The sequence below is a fragment of the Coptis chinensis genome, chromosome 9 (genome assembly GCF_015680905.1).
Source record: "Coptis chinensis isolate HL-2020 chromosome 9, ASM1568090v1, whole genome shotgun sequence".
NCBI classification, from domain to species: domain Eukaryota; kingdom Viridiplantae; phylum Streptophyta; class Magnoliopsida; order Ranunculales; family Ranunculaceae; genus Coptis; species Coptis chinensis.
The window spans coordinates 64,083,038-64,101,644 of NC_141464.1; the positions used below are offsets into that span (position 1 = coordinate 64,083,038).

Here is an 18,607-nt window from a genome sequence, read left to right on the forward strand (position 1 = left end):
CCATTTCCTTTTGTTCATTTTTCGTCAGTTCTGCCAATATGAAAGTTGTTTCTCCCCCTAAATTCCCAATTTGAACTTCTAAGATAGGCGGTCTATAGTCAGCGGTCCTTCATTTCGTGAACTAGCAGTGTAAATACTATGTTGGACTGATTCTGATTTAGATACTTCTTGCAAATTACTGAGAATTGTATTTCCCCGCATATCCAACTAACGATATTGCTCTAAGACTTTTCGTGACAACTATGGGAAGCCATCTAGTCACCGCGCACCTTACAAATTTTGTCACAAGATGGGAATTTTACTGCCTGGTGAAAGGTAGAGACTATTGCGCCCATGTTGTGGTGCCAGTCCCTTCCTAGGATTGCATTGTAAGGGAATTTGCAATTCATTAGAAGGAATTCAATGTCGATTGACTTGTCCATGAGCGTGACTGGTAGAGAGACTCTTTCTACTGGGGTTGTTGTTGTTCCGTCTAACCCAATGATTGGAATATTTTCTGCAATAATTAAATTTTCTGATAGCTGCATGTTCTTGTAGCAACCTGCAAAAATGACGCTGACAGAACTTCCAGTATCTATCATGATACACTGAACTCGCCATAATCCAATGAAAGTTAAGATGGCGACAGTATCATAATGAGGATGATGGACCCCAATTAGATCTCTATCACTAAAACATAGGGGACCAGGCTCTGTAGTTTCTGAATGAATTCCTTCAACAAAATCAATGTTATTGACGTCATAAAACTCACGCAAGAAACCGAACTTGGCTTGTTGTTCACACTTCTACCTTGTGCGTGAGATGTCATTGATTTGGCATGACCAGCTAGTATGACATTGTGGCTAGTCATTGCTAAATTTTGCTTCACAGCTTTTGACAGCAAAAACTCGTCTAATTGTCCCTTGTCGACTAGCCTCTGTATTTTTCCCTTGAGGGATCTGCACTTTTCTGTTTCATGGCCGAAATCATTGTGAAAGTGACACCAAATATTTTTGTCACGTTTAGACTTAGTGTGTTTAGGTAAGGGCAGCGGAGGAAAAAGTAAGTTGCATCCCTTGATCTTCTCATATATCGCATCATACTTGGCATTTAATGGAGTGAGCTTCATTTCCTCACGAACTGTATTAACCTTTTCTGATTTCTGTTGTTGCCCTTCCGATATGTTTTGCTTCTATTTGCTTTTACCTTCGTTTGAGTCTTTACTCCGAAAGTCTTTATCTCTAGAGGCTTTTGATCTAACATTTTCCTCCACGTTAATGAACTGTTGCGTTCATGCAAACAAATTGAACTTTGATTGTGGGGGGTCCCGTAGAAGGGAGTTGTAGATTCTGTTTTTATTGAAATGGACTCCTTCCTTGAATGCATGAATGATCATTACGTCAGGGACATCGGTGACCTTTGCTTGCACTTTGCGGAAACCCCGAATTATGAACTTTGCCAATGCTTCATCCTTTTGTTGCTTGGTGTTTAGCAAGATGTTGACATCCTTAGGACGTGTCCAATTATGCTTAAACCGATCTGTGAACTGGTTTGCGAATTCTTGGAATGACACAATAGATCGAGCTGGCAAGCTAGAAAACCAACGTAGAGCTTCTCCTTTTAACGTAGACGGAAAAAGTTTGCATAAGAGGGGGTCATCTCTGTGCCATAGAATTAGCCTATTTTTAAACTCCATAACATGATTGTTCGGGTCACCTCCTGCTTCGTTGAACGTAGGAAGGTCTGGTTGTTTGAATCCTTTCTGATGCTCTGCATTTTGTATATTTAGGGAAAATCTACCGACGACATCTTTGTTCACTGCAAGGTCTTTCCATCGTGCTTCAGTGATACCCACATTGGTCATTGTTTTCTTGATGATGTCTTTGATTTGTTGTTCCGTGAATGGTGCTCCTGTGACTTCTAGTTTTACGACTTGAGGAGTAACTTCACTACATTGCATCTCATGGTGTTGTCACCCCCAGCTATTGCTTGCTTCTATATTTGACGAGCTAGGCTGTCGAACTAGAAAGCCATTTCTTTGGTGTCGCCATATTCTGGGCTGACCGTCGTAAACCTGTCTATATCGGTTTGCTGCATTCAAGCCATGTCTAAGGTCATGTTGCAATTTGTCTCTGAGGTCCTGCTCTTGGCGTCCAGCATTGCGTCTTATGGTGGATGTTGTCCACCTTTCTGATGCGCTATGATCAACATTCAATGATCTTGTCATATTATGACCACTTCTACACCTAGTGTTGGTGGTATTTCGAGATCTGGGTCGCCTTCTTGAATGGGATGAATGCCTGCTTGACCTTGAGTGATGATGCTCAGGGATAGTCTCCAATGGATGTGATGTATTGTAATTAAATTGTAGTCGGTTTAATACACTCCGGTTTTCACTAGATCTAGGAGCTCTTGCCGGTGTGGAAGATGTCGCATCGGCGTCATCCCTTTGTACTTGCTTCCCTTTGTCCAGTTGCTTCTGCAAATAGTTGTTATGCTCCTTCTCTCTTTTGAACCTCTGACGCAGTACTTCTAACAGTACGTCTTCATCTCCTATCTCCATATTTTCCGGATCTACTTTGTTTCCATTTGTAACATTTAGATCTTGAAGGTAAGTTACTGGAGCCTGAGATGGAAGACGTCTAGATCTGGGTTGTCGTGGAACTCGGAGTTGAAAAGGCTGATCTTGTAGATCTAATGCAGCGGGCTGATCTATCACTTCCAGATTTTCTTGTTGTTGTTGTTGTTGTTGTGTTCTTGCATTCTTGTAGTTTTTACCATTAATGGTGCTTGGAAGAAGTAACGTGGAAGAGGGTCCGTCAAAAAGGACCACGGACGGTGCCAATTATGTTTGGGTGAGAACTCACGGAAACACACCAATGATCTTGTTAGAGAGGTTGATATGAAGTGAGAGAGACTGTACCACCAATGGCTACCTACGTATCCAAATCATTCTCTGGAATCAAGTCTTAAAAATGTACGTAGTTCTTTGTTTGAAATGATTGTTGGGTATTTGTAGGAATCATATTGCTTAAAATACCCTTTCCTTATTTGATGAGATATTTCCCTCTTTGTATGAAATCTTTCCCAAAGCTTCATATGGAAAAAATCCCTTGACATATCTCCGGACCTGCTATATATAACTTGGGTGCCATATTAGTGGGCAATGTCATTGCTCCAATAGGGAGCATGCCCGAATGCCACACTAGTAGGCAAGCGGGACTGCCACAGTAGCGGGCAACTAAGCCCACCTCACTAGTAGGAAAGCGATGCCACAGTAGCGGGCAAGCAAGCATGCCTCACTAGTAGGCATGTGGGACTGCCATAGTAGTGGGCAAGCAAGCACACCTCATTAGTAGGTGACTCTTATAGTAGTACCCAATGATGGTCGTTCGTAGGGGTACGAGTACATTGGTACATACAATACCCAAGAGCAATCTTTAGGGCAAGGTATGGACCAGAAATGCTTACCATGGAGGTGTTGCTCATATACCCATTGTACCCAAATACATTGTTCCTTTGCTACAATACTATACACAATTCCACAGTAAGCTGCTTGGTTCCATCTATTCAATTTTTTTAGGTTCAGGCCACCTACTTCCTTTGTTAAGCACATCTGTTCCCAACTAGCTTGATGCATATTCCCTTTCAATTCAGGTCCACTCCAAATGAATTAGGCACATATACTAGAGATAGTATCGAGAATACTCTTGGGAAGAAGAAATGATCTCGCCCAATAAACATTAAAAGACTGTAACACAGATTGGACAAGTTGAACTCTTCCAGCATGTGACAAAAATCTAGCCTTCCAATCTATAATCCTCGAGGTAATCCTCTCAATTCAATGAGTGGTTGACAATCTTTGATCCCTAGACGTGCTGCAATAAGTGGTACTCCAAAATATGTAACTGGTGGGAGCATAAGTTTGACCTGTATGCTATCAGCTAATAATGTGGCATCACCCTCGGATAGACCCCCAATCAAAAGTGTAGTATTAGAGTTATTTACTTGAAAACCTGAAACTGCAGAAAAGATGTTCAATGCATCCTTAATAGCAGTTAATGATGCATGATCTGCCTGTGAAAAGATTAACATATCGTCAGCAAAGCATAGATAGGAGAGCTTTAGCTTCTTCCAATGAGGATGCAACTTGATAGACTTCAATCTAATCCCTTCCTGTAGTAGACACCTAAGAATTTTCATGACCAACACAAATAAATACGGGGAGATGGGATCCCCTTGTCGAAGCCCTCTTTTCCCTCTAAAGAAACCTTCAACACTTCCATTGACTATGACAGAAAAATGTGGAGTGGTCATACATATAGAAATCCATTGAATGAGCTTAGGAGGAAAGCAAAATCTGAGCATCATAGATTTGATTGTTTCCCAATTCACCATGTCATATGCTTTTTTAAGGTCAACCTTGAGAAATCATTTGGGAGAGAGTATGTTCCTGGTGTAACCTCTTAGCAGTTTATGCAATAGAAGAATGTTGTCCTAAATGTTTCTCCCCAAAATAAAAGCAGTTTGATTAGGTGAAATAAGCTCTTCAATCACTCCCTTGAGTCTATTTGTGAGAACTTTTGTGATGCACCTATAGATGATGTCACAACACGCAATAGGCCGGAACTCATCCACCTTAGTAGGATTCTTAACTTTGGGAATTAGACATAACAGTGTAGCATTTACTCCTCTTGGCATGCGAAAAGAAGTAAAGAAGTTGAGCACTGCGTTAGTGAAATCCTTGCCCACTGTAATCCAACAATGCTTAAAAAAAAGCATTGAATACATCCGGCCATGGTGACTTTGAGTCATCCATGGAAAACAAAGCTTTCTTGATCTCTTATGGGCTCACATCCATATCGAGTGCAGCTGCAAGTTCAGGGGATATTGTCTTCCTGACTCGAAGGTCTATAAAAATATCAGCATTAACCTGCATTTGATGATTAGTACCCAAGAGTTCTTGATAATATTTCAAAATCTCATTAGTTACCTGGTCCTGAGTGCTCAACTGAACACCAGCAAAAGATACAAGGGACCTGATTGTATTTTTGTTCTTTCTTTCCTTAAGGCAATTGAAGAAATATGTTGTGCCCTTATCTCCTTGTGTGAACCAATCATGCGAAGATTTTTGAGCCAATTCAAAATATTCAGATTTGGCCAAAAGAGCATACTCCTCCATAGCAACCTTTTCCCTTCTTACCAAAGAAATATTCAAAGGGTCTTCCTGTATTTGCTTCTGAAGATTGAACAAAAGCTCTTTAATTGCTTCAACCTTCGAATGAAGACTAGAGAACAACCTTTTTACCCATCGTAGCTGACTTTTGAGCAGTTTGAGTTTCTGAATAAGGATATACATATGATTGGTACTAATAGGTTGGTTCCATACATTGAGAAGCATAGCTTAAAACTCTGGATGGTGTACCCAAGAGTTGAAAATTTTGAACGAACTTGCTTTCCTGCTGTAATCATACTACTTCACCTGCACTTGACAATGATCAGAGATTCCATGCGGTAGAAACTCTGCCTCCGATCGATCTTAGTCATTATTTTGTTTCTGCCTTCTGAGTTGTTAGACCATGTATAAAAGAACCCAGAGTAGTTCAAATCAATTAATCTTACGGTCTGCAAACAATCTACAAATTCTCTTGTTTCTCTTGGATGTAAAGATGCCCCACCACATCTCTCTCCAGCATTCGTCACATTATTGAAATCACCAATCATACACCATGACTCAGAAAACTGGAAAGTTATGAAATTCTGCCACAATCTTGATCTAGACGACTTATCATTCTTTGCATACACTACTATTAAGAAATAACTTATGTTTGTAGCCAGAATAGTAAACTTAGCATGTATGTATTGATCACATGAACTCAATGCATGAATTATTACTTCATTAGGATCCCAACAAATCCAGACTCTACCACTCGGGTCATAATCATAATTTTCCAAAAAACTCCATCCTGGGCAACATATATCCCTTATAGTATCAAAATGCTCTCTTCTAACCTTTGTGCAATCCCATCAACCAAGTATTCTTTTCCATTCTCACCTTATTTACTTCTCGAGCTTTATGGTGATCATTAATTCCCCTTACATTCCACACAATTATAGGCCTACTCATCAAAAACTTTTTTGTTTTTCTTCCCCTTGGGTCTGCCTCTCCTCTTCCTAGAGTTACTATTATTCTGTTGCAGACTATAAGCCTTTGCAGTCTGATCCAGATTATTTGCTTATGATCTAGTCACTCTTGACTCTGGCATGATAGCTAAAGGAGTAATAGGCTACTCTGCATCATATTATTTTTCATACAGGTGATCCTCAAAGTGCTCAATTTCATCTATTGACTCATCTTCTAAGTCTCCTCTTGCTAACAACTCAAAAGGATTTGGTTGTACTACCATCTGTGTAAGTTCCTCCATTTCTTGGTACACATGGTTGGAGTTTATCTATTTGAGTTGTTTTTTATATTTCAAGAAGAGTTGTGTATGAGCTTCAACTACAAATTTGAGCTTATTGGTGAAAATGATGACTATCGTCTTTATAAAGTTCAAAATAAAATGGTGGAGAAGTCTAGAGTTCGGGAAATTCTTTATCAGAAAAGTTTGAATTTGGCTTCATGCACTTGCAAAAAATTTGAGAGTTTGGGGGTCCCTTGTAGACATATTTTGGCTTATTTGAATAAGATGCATGACTTTAATAAATTGTCAGATCAGTATATCTTAAAAGCGATGGTGTAAAACTGCAAAATCAGGGATAGTTATAGATGATGGTGGAATGGAGATCACAGATGATGAATCATATCTAATGAAGCAGAGTGAATTGATTCAAATGTCTGCACTTGTAGTTGACAAGGCTCTTGGAAGTAAAGAAGCAACAAAAGTGTATACCGATGCTTTGGAGAGTGCACTTGTAGAAATTAATAAGTTGGTGATTGGTTGTGGTACGAGTAGCCAAATGTTTGGTTGTGGTACAAGTGTAGGAGGTTTGGGAAAAAAGGGTTCTAATATGGAAAATAGTTTTTATGAATCGAATCATGCAAGGCCAAAAGGATGTGGAAAAAGGCTTAAGGGATTAAAGGATAAGGCACTTAGGAAGGTGCAAAAATATCATGACAGAAAATGTAGTAGATGTGGTCAGGTTGGACAACGTGATAAAAGAACTTGTCCAAAACTTATAAATCCGTAAGAAATTCTCTTTTATCATTCCATTTTTATATTCCTAATAAAAAATTCAAATATTCATTGTTATGTTAATTTTGTTGCAGTTTTGTTGCAACTCAAAATTGTAGCACAAATGACGAAAGTTATTCTTCCTTAGGTAGAATCTCTCTCTCTCTCTCTCTCTCTCTCTCTCTCTCTCTCTCTCTCTGTGGTCACAACGGATAAAAGAACTTGTCCAAAACTTATAAATCCGTAAGAAATTCTCTTTTATCATTCCATTTTTATATTCCTAATAAAAAATTCAAATATTCATTGTTATGTTAATTTTGTTGCAGTGAACAACCTTTCCTCGCATTCTTCAACTCAAAATTGTAGCACAAATGACTTATTCTTCCTCTCTCTCTCTCTCTCTCTCTCTCTCTCTCTCTCTCTCTCTCTCTCTCTCTCTCTCTCTCTCTCTCTCTCTCTCTCATTTCATATATATTATTTTTCTTTTTGTAGGTAATGGCAATCAACCTGGCTATGGCTCTGCATCATATAATGCTAATACATAATATGAATTAGCATCTCAATGGAGCACTCCAGGTGTTGGTGGCAGTGTGGTTGTTGGTAGTCGTGGCTATGGTGGTTATAGTGGAATTGATGGCTCTTATGCCTGCCCTGGGAGCTATGGTGTTGTAGGAGAGCGAGATGTTAGTACTCGTAATAGTAACAGTATTGGTGAGGGTGGAGAGCAACATGGGTCAGGTGTTGGTCACATAGGAAACAACTATGATGCTAACTATGGCTATAGAAATACATATATTTAGCTATTTAGTCTATAATCTCACGCTCGAAACGTGTTTTCGACAAGATGATAGTAGAGTTATGATGGGTTAAATTGCTTTTGGATGCCATTTTCTTGGTAATTTCTATGATTCTATCAATTTGTACTGTTAAATTTGTGGTTGATTTTGATTTTTTGAATTAATTCTAGCTACATTTGGATTCTACGATTGAGTTATTAACTTTTACATTTTAACATGTGCTATTTGAAACGTCTCTAGGTGGTGTTAGTCCCATGGCAGCCAGCTTATAGTTTTCGAAATTCGAATAACTAGTTTACACAAATGGACTAAGTTGTGGGGATTGAACCCACGACCTTTAGGATCCATTTCAAACTTCTATCCGTCAAGTTCTTATATAACAGCTCATTGCACTATTGATGGCTGACATTCGTTATTTTTGCTGGAATGGAAGGCAGTTCAATATTCAGTGAACATGCAGAATTTATTGGTATTTTGAACAGACCATTGAGACAAATAGCTAGCGGTGTTGAAATACAGTTAGTGATACCATGCAAAGCTATTGCACTTGCACTAAGCGACTTGTTGTAGAATGGAGCTCCAGTACTCTCCAATTGACCTTTATATACCCTTCCAAACCCTCCATCACCCAAAAGGCACTCTGGCCTAAAATATTTAGTGGCAGCAGCAAGTTCTCTAAATGTAAAAGTCTGTGTAGCTATATGTGCAATGGAACCATCTTTTGAACCTCCTGTTTCCTTCTTAGAGTCAGAACCATTTCGAGATTTCAAACCTCCTGTTACTGTTGGTGAAGAGTGGTAGACGAACTGACCAAACTCGTTAGTTTCGTTTTTATCTTTTTCTTTATTTTTGGTGTTGACCTAGGGACCTACCAAGCATAAAGAATTATTCACGAAACTGATCTGGCTCTTTTCTCTCTCATGTCTGCTTGCGTACAGTCCACTTAAGAATAGGACTGTGGGACTAGGTATGGGACTTCCAGGGAGTTCCAGGAGGTCACCCATTCTGAAACTACGTACTCTTATATAAGCACGCTTAAGTGTGTAGTTTTCACCAACCCCAATTGTGTTTGAAAAGATCTGAACCTTAGGATTTGGAAGATTATTACTCATAACCAAGATTTTTGGACGCCCGCCTAACAGCCTAAGCGAAAACTACACCATGGTGCAATTGTCACCCGTCACCGGGCTAGGAGCATTTTCATCGTACTCCTGAGGTCTTTGGGCTACACCCATAAATATGTATCACAATCATTATTAGGAAAATAAAATTAACAAAAAACAAAATAATAATAAGCACTACCAAAATCACTTCGCATACCAATGTTTTTAAGCAAAAGAAATGAGAAGAATATATATAACACTCACCATTATGAATTCGGAAATTAGCTATAAACATCAACAATTGATGTTGTCTACTACTCTACTTCATATAAGCAATGACCCTATTATTAAGTAATTTAGTTTGCAAAATTGATCTAAAAGTTATGCCCCATCACTCACCACATGTTGATTATGCCTCCAGTTACGCCACCCCAAAGGCACATGCCAAGTCCAAAGCATGTTCATCCATAGGTGTGGAGTCTTCAGTGAAAAGGCATCGACAATAGTAAGTGAGAAGCAATCCAATATATCCAAGATCTAAGATGGTTTCCTATCATATTATGTGAGACTAAACCCACCCAAGATATCACAATCCCACCACCTCAACTAAGAGTCGTTCTCAATTTTTATACCACTTTTAATGCCCAACCACTCACCACATGTCGATACGGCTCCCACTTATGTCACCCAAAGGCCTAAGTACAGACTACAGAACATGCTCATATCCATGGTGTGGTTTAATTTGAAAGACCTCAACATTATTAAGTTGGAAACAATTTGATATATCCATATCTAAGAGCATCTTTAATGGTGAGACCTCAAAAACACCAAATTTTTTTACCAAACCAAACAAACATCAAACATCTTCAGCCTAGACATCAAAGATTCGACACCAAACTACGTCGCTTTGGATAAACTACGCCAGAATAACCAACGCTACTTTCGAAACACTGCGCCAGAAAGCCCATAGTTTAGTCCAAATCCCACACCGTGTTTGAAACACCGCGTCACACAATTTAGCCCAAATTAAGCCCATGTTTTGAAGCCGATGCTACTTTTTGAAAACCACACCAAGGAAGCCCACAACAGCCACAGGCCCACACGGTTTTTGAAAATCCACGCGGCTTATTGAACACTACGTCATACGTTTGATACAACATCAAACCAAACACCAAATGGGAACCGATTTGGTATTTGGTTTGGTGTTTTTTTTTATATGTTTTTTTATTTGGTCTCACCATTAAAGATGGTTTTTACCAAATTTTCAAGAATTTGGTGTTTGGTCTTCGATTGGTATCACCATTAAAGATGCTCTAAGACGGCTTCCTATCAGATGTGGGACTAAACCCACCCAAGATATTACATAAAAGGTGAAGTTTATAAGACAGAAATATTTTGATGTTGCACCAGATTAAAGCGGGAATTCATGAAGTTTATAAGTTAGGGCATGCTTGATAACCAATTTTCCCACTGGCAAATCAATATTTTCCCACTTAACAAGCTATTTGCCACTGCTTTGTACCATTTTAGGATTTGGCAAACTCTTTTCTCATTAGCCGACAAAATCAGCATGTGACCTAGTTTTCCCACTTGATTCAAGAAAAATATATCCAAGTGGAGGGTAGATATATTTTGCCAAAGGAAAATTACGAAATATTTTCCCAGCTTCAACCCTACTCTGGCAAATCGATCAGTATTTCTCTATTATCTTTCCCTCTCTCACTCAAGCGCCACAAGTGTTAGCTTGCTCTCTCTGCCTCTCTCTCCAGTACCGCAAGTGAGCAATTCAACCTAAATTGTTTTTAGTTTATAATTTTAAAAAAAAAATCAATTTCAATGGATTAACTTGGATTTTGTATCTGAAACCAGATTTTGGGATTTCGTTCGTCTCTTTATTCATTCTAATCAAGGTCAATTCCAATGGATTGTTTGATTTCAACTTTATGAGGATTAATAATGATAGGATGAATCCTGTGTTTGTTTGATTTTGACTTTATTTGTTCTAATGATTGTTTGAATTTCTGTGTTGTGTGAATCCTGTTTCCTTTTAATTTGTTTGTTGCTCTCTTTACTATTGTCGATTCGGCTTGTTTGTTGTGTAGAGCTTTCATCTTCCTGTGAGAATTACTGAAGTGAGATTAAAAATTGAGAATTATATTGAAGGCTAGTTGGGTACAAAGAAGCTAGAGAGAGTAAATGTTGACTCTATATGAATATTTTGTATTAAATATGATTAGTGTGCTACTAAAAATAGACTTCTCTATGCAATTTTAGGAATTAAGTTCTAATTTATTCTAGTATGCATGTATTAATTGTCCAGGCCTAGTTTTAGATCCTCTGAATTTGTTCTATCTCGATACTCATTCTCAATTGATGCTTAATTCTGAAAGTTGAAACTGTGCGACTTGAATGTAGCTGAACTAGTCAAGATGGCAACATGGTCATGTGGTGAAAAGTATTTGTTTCTCCAATTTGGAGTGAGGATTTTGGTTGACAGTAGAAAAGGGATACACGCATGACATTTTACATTTGATAAAAACTTTGATTAAAAAACACTTTGAAATTGTTTATTAGTGCTTTAGCTTTAAGAACTGATGATGATTTGATATGTTTGGTAGATTGGTTGTGTAATGAATTGATTTAGATTGCTAGTCATTGAGTATATATATTTCTATCGACTTCGTGGATATTTTTGTTGTTACTTATTACACGTTATGAGTTTTTCTAGAATGAAGAGAACTGCTCATGAGCGTAGGGTAGTCGCGACTTTGGTTGTTGTTGTTATTGCTCAAGCTATGATGGCATACGACAATTGGTGGTATAGGATATATATGACTAGGTGTAGGGTTGTTAGAGCTATACCTACACCTATACCTAGGGCTCCTCGTAGGAATATGGATTTGTAGCGGAGTGTTATGTTAAGGAGGTTTTATATAGATAGTGACTGCTATTGTCATAACATGTTGAGGATGAATAGAGAAATATTTCATCGCTTCTGCCCTCATTTGCGCCGACTTGGTTTGAATGACAATCAATATTTGTCAGTCAAGGAGCAAGTCATGTATTTCTTGTACACAATCGTGCATGACATGCAACAACGAAATATTGAGTTGCAATTCTTCCGCTCATGTGAAATAGTTCATCGTTATTTTCATGTGGCATTGCAAGTGGTTTTGAGGTTATATAGAGCAATGCTCGGAAACAAAAGAATGGCATCATATTTTCAGGTTAGAGAGATATAGATGCATGTTGATTTCCATCCAATTAAACTTTTGGCATATAAAATTGTCAAAATTGTCGTTAACAAATGTTTTTGGTTTTAGGATGTTGTGGGTGCTATTGATGGTACTCATGTTGCTACCAAAGTAGATGTGGCAGACTAGGGTATATATCGAAATAAGAAGGGTGTCGTCAGCCAAAATGTGTTGGTTGCATGTACATTTGACATGAAGTTTACTTATGTACTAGATGGATGGGAGGGTTCTGCTCATGATGGTCGAGTCTTGAGGAGTGTCGTATCTCGCCCTGGAGACAGACTTACTCTACCAACTTGTATGTCAAGATTTATAATTTTAATCTATCTTAGCACATGAAAATGTCATATACTAAACTTAACATGACACCGTCCCAGGATTGAAGTACTATCTTGCGGATGTTGGTTTCGCATTAGTCCCAGGATTCCTCACACCGTACCTTTTCGTGGCATGCGATATCATCTCCGTGTCATAGGCACAGAGGATGCTGAAAATTATAAGGAGTTATATAATTTTAGGCATTCATCATTACGTATGGTTGTTGAGAGAACAATCAGGTTATTGAAGAAACATTTTGCGTGTCTTAGGCATGCTCCTCATTATGATACGAGTGTACACATGAAAGTAATCCTTGCATGTTGTGCTATCCGACCCATAACTTCTTGAGGGAGGAAAACCCAGATAGTACATTAATGGACGAAGAATCGATCTCAGATGAGGAAAATGGGGATGTGGGCATTAATGAGGATGACACTAATGGTAATGAAGACCAACAAGTTCAAATTGATATGGTACTTGCCCAGGGTTGGACAAATTGGAGACATGCTCTGGCTTTAATGATGTGGCAAGATACTATAGGACCACATTAAATATGTGATAGTGTTTTAATTATCTTTTGTAATGGTTCACGTTGTCTTTTTAATGTGGACTCTTACTAGTGAATTGGTCCTTGTATTAATTATGGTTTGTAATGGATAAAATAGTCTTTTTATCTATAAATTTGTTTGATGAATATATATTAAAGGTTGTTAGTTATTAATGAATTTGAAATTGCTTTTTTAATTTCTTTGTTTGTACTTTAATGATACTTCCAACAGTTATGGCGAGTCAGGGGGCAAACCCAACTAAGGGTATGGCTAGGTAGGCGGGCAACTCATCCAAGGGTAAGTGTGTGGTTAGTGAGGGTGAGGTGACCAAACCACCTGTTCCAAAGCAGAAGCAAACCCATTGGTATCCCTCGATGGATGAGATCTTAATTGAGGTCTTGTTAGAAAAGACTCTAAATGGTGTAGGTAGGAAGTCAGACAATGGCTAGAAGCCTGAGACCTTAAAAGACGTTGCTGAGGTTGTGAATCAACGATTGAATATGTCAATCGGGAATGAGAATGTACGTTCTAGATAGGCTGAAAACAATGAAGAAAGATTACCTTGCTACCAAGGCGGTTGTCGAGGCTAGTGGTTTTGGTTTTTCGTACAACCAACAAACCAAAGATATTAATGCTAATCATGTAGCATGGGAAGAGTATTACAAGGTAATATATTTTATTGTCTTGTAACTCTAAATTACTACGAGGCCTTACGAAAGAAGATGTTTCCTCATTTTGAGGAAGCTTGTATCTTATATGGGAGTGATGTGGCAACTGGGGAAGGGGGTAATGCTAGACACGACGATGAGGAAGTAGTGATTCTAGATTAAGAAGTTGGAGATGAAAGGGCAGAGAATACAGAAGAAGAGTCAAGTTAGCCTCCAACTCTACATCCTAATGCCAATGATGGTGATAGTTCACAAGCTGGTGATACTTCACAAGTTGGGAGTCAGTGTATTACTACCCATCCTTTAGTGAAGTGCTTCCACCCCCAGATTTCAAAGAGTTGACAGAGGCAGTGCGACAACTAACTAATGCCTTTAATCTTGTTGAGCCTACCACCTTGTTAGTTGATGCTTTAGAAGAACTTGATAACATGGAACCTGATCTCTTGTTGAGGACCCTTGATTTTTTAGGAGAGAATGAGCACTTGCTTAAGCTCTTTTTAGGGATAAGTAATCCTCAGTTTACGTATTCATGGCTTATTAGAAAGCTGGAGCAGTCAGGGATGTAGATCGAGTAGTAGAATGTAGGGCTTGAACTTGTGTCTTTTGGATATTAGAATGATTTTTTGAATTAGAACTTGCTATATGTATGAGTGTATGTCTTTTATATAGTAGAACTTGGTATGTATTTTATGTGTTCTATTTAGTAAAGTTATTTAAGAGAATGTTGTGATACATGTGTTTTTGTTTTATTGTTTAAATTCAATTATTATATGTTTACATATGTGTGCAGGCTATGTGAGTGTAAGTGAGTGGTTTGTGTGTGTGTGTGCAGGTTGTGTATGAGTGGTTTGTGTGTGAGTGTAGGTGGTGTATGTGTGGGTTAATGTGTGAGTGGTGTGTGTTCAAGTGGTGTGTGGGCTGGTGATGTGGTGTGGTGAGGTGGTCTGTGTGTGAGTGGTGTGGTAAGGTGGTGTGTGTGTGTGAGTCCAGTGGTGTGTGAGTGGTGTGGTACAGTGGTGTGTGTGTGATGCAATGAGGTGGTCTGTCTGTGAATGCAGTGGTGTGTGTGTGTGTGTGTGTGTGTGTGTGTGGTGCAGTGTGGTGTGGTGAGGTGGTCCGTATATGAGTGTAATGGTGTGCTGAGGTGGGGTCTGTGTGTGTGGTGCTAGTGGTGTGCGTTCTGCTATTGGTGTTCCCGCGTCATGCTGCTACATGCTACTACTACTGCGTGTTGTGAATGGTAGATAAAATGAGTTAGGTTTTCTTCATTTTTAGCACCATGAGTTGATAACCAAGTCATATTTGACTTGATATACTTCTTGTTTGAGATGATGCGGGGAGTGTTTATTGGCATTTGTCTTATTAGAGTTTTTTTAGAGATGATGCGGGAATACTTTTTCCATTAATGGTGTTTCTAGATTTGGTGCCGGATTTGACATATGTGGTAGTAGTTATTTTGTTTTTGGGTACATTTTCTTATGTGGATTCTGTTTGATCTCCTATTGATGGGTTTTCTTTTCCTTTTTTTTCATTAATATAAAAGTTCTTATGTTTATAAGTTTTATTCATTTACTATATACATGAGACCATTTTCTATTCTAGCTTAATTATTTTCCGAGTCCAATTTGTAGGGTGAAATCTAGAAAACCATAGTGATATTCATCAGCTGAACCACTCTCACATAAGTCTTCACAAGAAGCACACCCATGGAAGTTTCCTCCAACTTTTTCATGAGCACCCAAGACATCATTAAAATCACAAAGAATAGCCCAAGGGACATTAAAAGAACTTCAAAGATTAATTCCATGCATATTAATTCAAATACCATAGAAAATTAATTCTAGTAAACAGTTTTAATAATTTAAGTCGAACACATACTAATCATGTTTTAAGTTTCTTCAACAATCGGATTGTATGAAAAATCTCATTTTAAAATATCTAAAACACAAACCAAATTCAAGAAATAACAAGTACGTTCAACAACCATTATGAAGTCTACTTCCATGAATACTCCACTGAAGGGAATGAATACTCCACTAAAGGGGGGGAGGGGGTAGTATCATCAACCACACCAGAGCTTTCACCATGTCCACCAAAGCTTTCACCACTCTCAACTTGTGTACCACCAAGAACACTATTAGCTTGTGAAGTGTCACCAACAACTTGCCCAAAGCTTTCACCAATGTTGACAGTGTGAAAAGTAATTCCCATAAATTACACAAGCTTCGGCAAAATGAGGAAACATCCTCCCTTTTAGGTGTTTCGTTGCAGGATGTGCCTATAACAATAAACAATTTCTTACAAGCACGCTATGGTTATATAACTTCTAGTAATAATTTGTTACAAGATAGGTGTCACGCCTCAAATTTCATAATGCCTGAATACCAAAGACACGTGGCATCTACAGTCATTACGAAACTCAAGACGTGATACGGGCCAACCAAGCAAAACCAAAACTATACAAAGACAGAAAAATCCTACAAAATTTTTGGCAGAGTCTATTATGTATTTTCGACATTTCATAAACTTAAATCCTGTCATAACCTAAAAATCATAACAATATATATCTCATTACTCAACCTAGCTACTTAACCATCTCGACTAATGCTAGAACAATTAAGTAACTCTTACGCCTTGAGACAATTTAGTTCCTTCCCTCGGAAGGCATTAGTTTCTCAAGCGCGTCTAAAACTTACATCAGGACAGTTAGTTCCTCTATACATTGTGAGGTGTCCTTTTTTTCAAATTTAATTAATCAGCAAATAAAATAGATTTACCTTGTTCAAAAATCTTTATATGGTAATCCACCCCTACAAGAAGGTTAATATACTTACCATCCTGCAAATCATATTTTGAACGAGTGAAACTAGTTAACATTTATAATAATTCACACTTAACTACATATCCGAATTCATTATAATATTAAACATAAATATCCCTAGCCATGACCACAATAGTCACCTCTACACACTACGCGTTGTGACTGACGCATATATCCATCTGTATCTCCTCGCATAACCAGCACCCACTTTCAGTAACATGAAACTAACCATCTCAGTTGGGATATCGACTCAGGCTCACAGAACGCTAAGAGAGCTGGATCTATGCATTTGCACGCTAAATCATATCATAAATATCATAACAACCACTCTAGGGCTAACATCCACACATGGGCTAATATATATAATCTAATCTCGAGGAATACAGCCAAGGAATTCCCTAATCCCTACACACCTTGGTGATCAAACAAGGAATTTTACTACTCACTACACCCCATAAGATTCACCCGAGGAATTTTCATACAGTAAAATCAGTCATTACGACATCAAAGCATAAAATTCCTCGAGTTGTAAAGCGAATCCAAAAGCAATAATGTATATATCTTATTATGTTTACAAATAGGGAAACCAACTGCTTAAAAAATCTAAAAATATGTATAACAAGTTCCAAATATCCCCACAAATATATAGTAAACCTGTAAGTCAGAATTGCTCAAAAACTAATTTTACTATACTTTCGGGCCTCCAAAAACTATCTTAAGATTCATGTCAGTTCCAAACAAAACCACCATCTAAAGCTACAAACGCTATATAAAGCACCCAAGAAAAGTTTATAAAACTCTTTGTTCATTACTAGACATATTTCCCAAAACAGGTTCATGCACATAAAAGGATAACACGGTAAGTTTTCTAGCCAACTTGTCAATGCTATAGTTTTTCCTACATTTATCTAAATGAGACATGACTTGATTATTTAGAAACTAGGATATGTAAACTTACTTTTCATGTATAACTCAAAGTCCCAACCTCAGTCCATCTAAAAGAAAACTTAGGTCGAAAACGGTAAAAATCCTTATTTTCAGTAAACTAGATTTTTTACGGCTATCTTCGAGATAGCACAACTCTTTCCACAGATATCAAAAAGCAACGAGGCTTTTTGCATTGTAAAGATAACACACAGACCTTACTTCTTTCTGTTTTACAAAATTTCTCAATCTCATTCTAAATATGCTAAAACTAGGCTCGAACACAATGTGCAAAACAGATTTCTGACACACTATTTTCTGCCAACCAAACTTTTAGAGACCGTATCTATCTCCACATGACTCTGAATGTGTCGGGCCAAAATGTTTGGAAAGCAAACACACGGGTCTTACTTTTTTATGTTTTAGCATGGGTTTGAATCTTAGCCAAACTATTCAAAAACGTGGCTCCAAAAATGATGCAGATCCTGATTTTCAGACAACACAGATTTCTGACGGTGTATCTGATTAACTGCCTATCCTTTCACATACACGTATATTCACATAGAGTAGGACTTGCTGCATTGGACGAACCTATCTAGTTATGTTTAGACATAGGCCATATCAAACAAGAGGTAGTAGCTATCTTACCTGTAAATTAGGACAAAGGTATTTGAAATATCCATCAACTTCAATTCCTCAAGACATGAACCAATCAGTACCAAGCATTTATTAAGATGAAACCTCTTATATTAAAATCCATACATGAGACCCTAAACAAGGAAATCCAAATTTATATTACGAATATGTTTTGAAGTCTTCTCACCTTAATCCATTATATATTAACAACAAAAAAAGACAAGCAATTAGGAAATGACAATGTCCAATTCAATCAAAAGCTCCAATTAAATGATCCACATGAAATTGATAGGCTTTTAGGCTTTTATATTATAAACCATCTCTCAATATAAACTATTGAACTTCCAACTTAATCATGCAATAAATAAATTTACAAAGTTACTA

At 37.8% G+C, this 18,607-nt stretch overlaps 1 protein-coding gene and 1 long non-coding RNA gene across 2 annotated transcripts; one reads left to right on the forward strand and one right to left on the reverse strand.

The window, feature by feature from the left end:
- Positions 1–254: 254 nt before the first annotated feature.
- Positions 255–1,108, reverse strand: LOC147477309 (uncharacterized). Its single transcript, XM_086585967.1, has 2 exons — positions 790–1,108; positions 255–712 (listed from the first exon to the last, which is right to left on the reverse strand). Exons 1-2 carry the CDS (start codon positions 1,106–1,108, stop codon positions 255–257), a joined length of 777 nt encoding a protein of 258 aa, XP_086442093.1.
- Positions 1,109–7,255: 6,147 nt separating this feature from the next.
- Positions 7,256–8,135, forward strand: LOC147477310 (uncharacterized). Its single transcript, XR_015207256.1, has 2 exons — positions 7,256–7,302; positions 7,647–8,135. It is a non-coding gene; the product is annotated as an uncharacterized LOC147477310 (long non-coding RNA).
- Positions 8,136–18,607: the final 10,472 nt, after the last annotated feature.